This window comes from Anneissia japonica, unplaced genomic scaffold (assembly GCF_011630105.1).
Source record: "Anneissia japonica isolate Jap-2015-1 unplaced genomic scaffold, ASM1163010v1 scaffold1065_len1792383_cov172, whole genome shotgun sequence".
NCBI classification, from domain to species: domain Eukaryota; kingdom Metazoa; phylum Echinodermata; class Crinoidea; order Comatulida; family Comatulidae; genus Anneissia; species Anneissia japonica.
Genome location: NW_022684135.1, coordinates 1,563,419 through 1,566,939, shown reverse-complemented (window position 1 = coordinate 1,566,939; position 3,521 = coordinate 1,563,419). Strand labels below are relative to the sequence as shown.

The following is a 3,521-nucleotide window of genomic DNA, read 5'->3' as shown; positions in this document are numbered from 1 at the left end:
GAGTTGACTTGTGGCCGAGTTGACTGCAGCCGAACTTTTTGTGGCCGAGTTGATTTGTGGCCGAGTTGACTTGTGGCCGAGTTGACTGTGGCCGAGTTGACTTGTGGCCGAGTTGACCTGCACCCTTTAGGGCTAATAATTTTTTCTGGCTGGCTTGACCCTTGATCTTGCTGTCTTAATGCACTATGGCATGTTGGAAGAATAGTGATTTTTTTATACAGTCTCCCATTTGTTTTCAGATATGTAGTCTTGACCAGTAAGCATCATGAAGGCTTCACAAATTGGCCATCAAAATATTCATGGAATTGGAACGCTATGGACATTGGACCTCACAGGGACTTAGTTGGTAAGAAAACCAAGAAAATCCACGGACTGAACTTGGGGTGGGGGAAGGGATTGCCCAGATTTTTCAGAAGTGACTTCTTCAAACTGGAGACCCCTTGCTACAACTACAGTACAAGGGATCTGCATAGACAGCAGAGCGTCCCAGGCTAAAATCCTGTTTGTGGAAAAACAATATTTTTTCACTCCACGGATTTCCTCTCTTCTTTAACATTCAAAATGTGTTTATAGCATTACCGCAAGACATGTTGAACTTGATCTATTTATAAGTATGGTATCCCTTCGGAGATTCAATCTTGTTGTTAAATGCTTAAGATGAGTGTGTTTCATATTATGATTGATCAGGGGCGGATTTAGGGATGAGGTTGTTAAACATACAAGATCACCTTTTGGGAGTTAAAAAAAAAAGAAAAAAATGATAGCCCAGAACGCCTCAAATGTTATTTTCGGGCATCTAGAACACAAAAATTTCACAGGGGCATGCCGGCCTGAACCCTCTAGGACATTGTTGTCTCGATCAGCCCAACTTTGGCCCCCTTTCGGCCCCCCCTCCTTTTGGACATCCCTGGATCCGCCCCTGTTGATATTGGTTATTTGCAGTGCATCGAGAACCATTGTTCAATGCAGGGGAGTTAAAAATCAGTTGCTATTTGGATTTTAATTCACATCAATGCCCCAGTGGCCCAGTTGGTGAAGGTATCTGCGTAGACAGCAGATGGTTCCGATTTTGAATCCATACTGGTTGGGGCAACTTTATTCAAACTCACAGGTTCCTCTTATTCTTTGAATTGCTAAAAGAAGTGCAATCTGCACTGCTTTTTTGCATTTACATTAGTGGTTAAATTAACACTAATGGCTAATATTAAATGTGCCTGGTTGTTATTATTATTATTATTATTTAATATTATTATGTGCATCGGTGAAAAAATAAAATCAAAACAAGAAAAGTATTGAGGTACTGTATATGAATTTGAATGTGTAAAAAAGGCATGAAAATATGTCATAGAATGTTGAAAATGCTGTTCCTCCAGCATCTGTGTGCCCTAAAGTGCCCCTGCCCAGGGGCCTCCAGTCCCTTTTGCCACTATATAAAATACTTTTGTTTCAAATCTAATTTTGCCTTTTTTACTTTCAGGTGAATTAGCCAAATCCATTCGGCAAAATACTAGCATCGTATTTGGATTGTATCATTCTTTGTTTGAATGGTTTAACCCGTTATATATTGGCGATAAGGACAGTGGGTTCAAAACAGATGAATATGTTCAGGTTAGCTTGAAGAATTAAATGTAATGATTTCGATATATGTGACAGGCTTTGTGCAAAACCCTAAATTTGTTGGCATTTATACAGTATTTCGGCATCCCAACCATTTTCAGGTATGTTTCAGATAAAAGAATGGGGAAAGGTTTTGGCAAAGATTGATCAAAAAAGTATATTTATCGTATTATCTTTATTTTGTCAGGAGGTCAAATTGAGATGGAGACATTTTTCTCAAATATTTATTATCATTTAAAATTATTTTTACATACAAATCTCAATATTAAATTACTGATACTGATTTTGGGATCTTGAAAGCTGTTTTCTCAAATCCTGCATTGCTAATATTTAATGAATTAAATATTCATAAATTTGCTAATACTGAACTATTTTCCATCAAAAATACAGTTTTAGAGAGAAATTACACAAATACCAAAATTGTGATATTTTTTTCCCCCATCGAGTGGAGAGTTTTGCCAGAGTTTGGTTGAAGATCACCAGGCTACAGTACATTGAAATTGCAAGAATAAAATTAATAAATGCACTGTGATTTAGGGTGTTTTACATTTAGCAAGAAGCAGTTTGGCGCAGTGGGAATGGTTTGGTTTCCCAACCTCGGGGTCGGGTTTCCCAACCTCAGGGTCGGGAAATCTGTACCAATGGGTACCAGCGAAATGCCGGGATTAACCTGAGGTGGCCCCACCCAGGGGGAGTATTCACTCTCATCCACTTTGCGCTACAGAAACTTGGAATAAAATATAGCCTACTGTATGAGCCCTAGTGGCTCGGCAAGGATTTACTTTACATTTAGTTAAGTAAAAAAGATGTGTTTTTTTTTCCAGAAAGTAACCTTGCCAGAGTTATATGAAATTATTAATAACTACAAACCAGAAGTGGTGTGGTCAGATGGTGATTGGGAGGCCAAATCTACGTACTGGAACAGCACTGGGTTTCTAGCCTGGCTGTACAATGAAAGGTAGTGATCCTTCCAATTAATTTCCAAACACCTGTTGGTTATGAATTTTTTCTACATGAAGTATTGGTTAGATACTTGTGGTTGCTTGAAAACATTCTATTAAAGCAATACACAAGAACTTTATTACCAGTGGCGGCGCCAGCGGGGGCAGGGGGCTTAAGCCCCCACCGGACAGGTCAAGTCCCCCCCCCCCGCCCTACAGAGCTCATCGGGCAGTCAGACCATAAAACATATAAAAATAGGCCCACACCAAGCCAACACATGTCTATCACAGTCTGAGAGTGCCATTTTCGGCCATCCAGAGGTTGATATCCTTCAAAAAAATCCAGCTCGGGCCTACAAGCTCAAGTCCCCCCTGTCGGACAATTTAGCCCCCTCCAGAAAATAAATCCTAGAGCCGCCACTGTTTATTACCCCCCACCCCAACAACCATCCAAGATATAATAATCTAGCATATGACACAGGGGCTCATTGAATGATACCAGATCCAATATTAATACCTGACCACTCCAAATGATAATTAGACTTTAAAAATTGACCAAAAATGCAACGAATATGACTCTAGACTAGAGGACATTAAAAAGTCCCGAACATTTCTACCTCAGTTAAGAATTTTAGATTTATATATTTTGAGCTTTCTTGAAAGAATAGCTCTGGATCCGTTTTGTTTGTTTCCGTACTTGTATTTACATCATTACAAATATTTTACCAAAATGGCTGCATAGGAACATCGGTCGGGATATAGGCCTATTACCCTTTCACCTAACCACGTTCTTTCTTTCACGAAAGCCGAAAACGGCCAGTATGGAGTCATTGTAGTGGTGAATAGGCAGTACACCACAGGAGACAATCCTACATGTGCTTTATTTGAAACCGGACATTTCGTCGGCCGGCTGACCGATGGATTCATTCACCCAGACAGCCCCCCCCCCCCCCCCCCGGGGGG

General features: G+C 40.2%; 1 protein-coding gene across 1 annotated transcript in view; it reads left to right on the top strand.

The window, feature by feature from the left end:
• Positions 1 to 239: 239 nt before the first annotated feature.
• LOC117104093 (alpha-L-fucosidase-like) overlaps positions 240 to 3,521 on the top strand; it is a gene marked incomplete at its 5' end in the record, with an annotated part of 4,937 nt that continues 1,655 nt past the window's right edge. Inside the window, 3 exon segments of the mRNA XM_033244753.1 lie at positions 240 to 346; positions 1,478 to 1,608; positions 2,442 to 2,575. Coding sequence (XP_033100644.1) covers positions 240 to 346; positions 1,478 to 1,608; positions 2,442 to 2,575 — 372 coding nt within the window.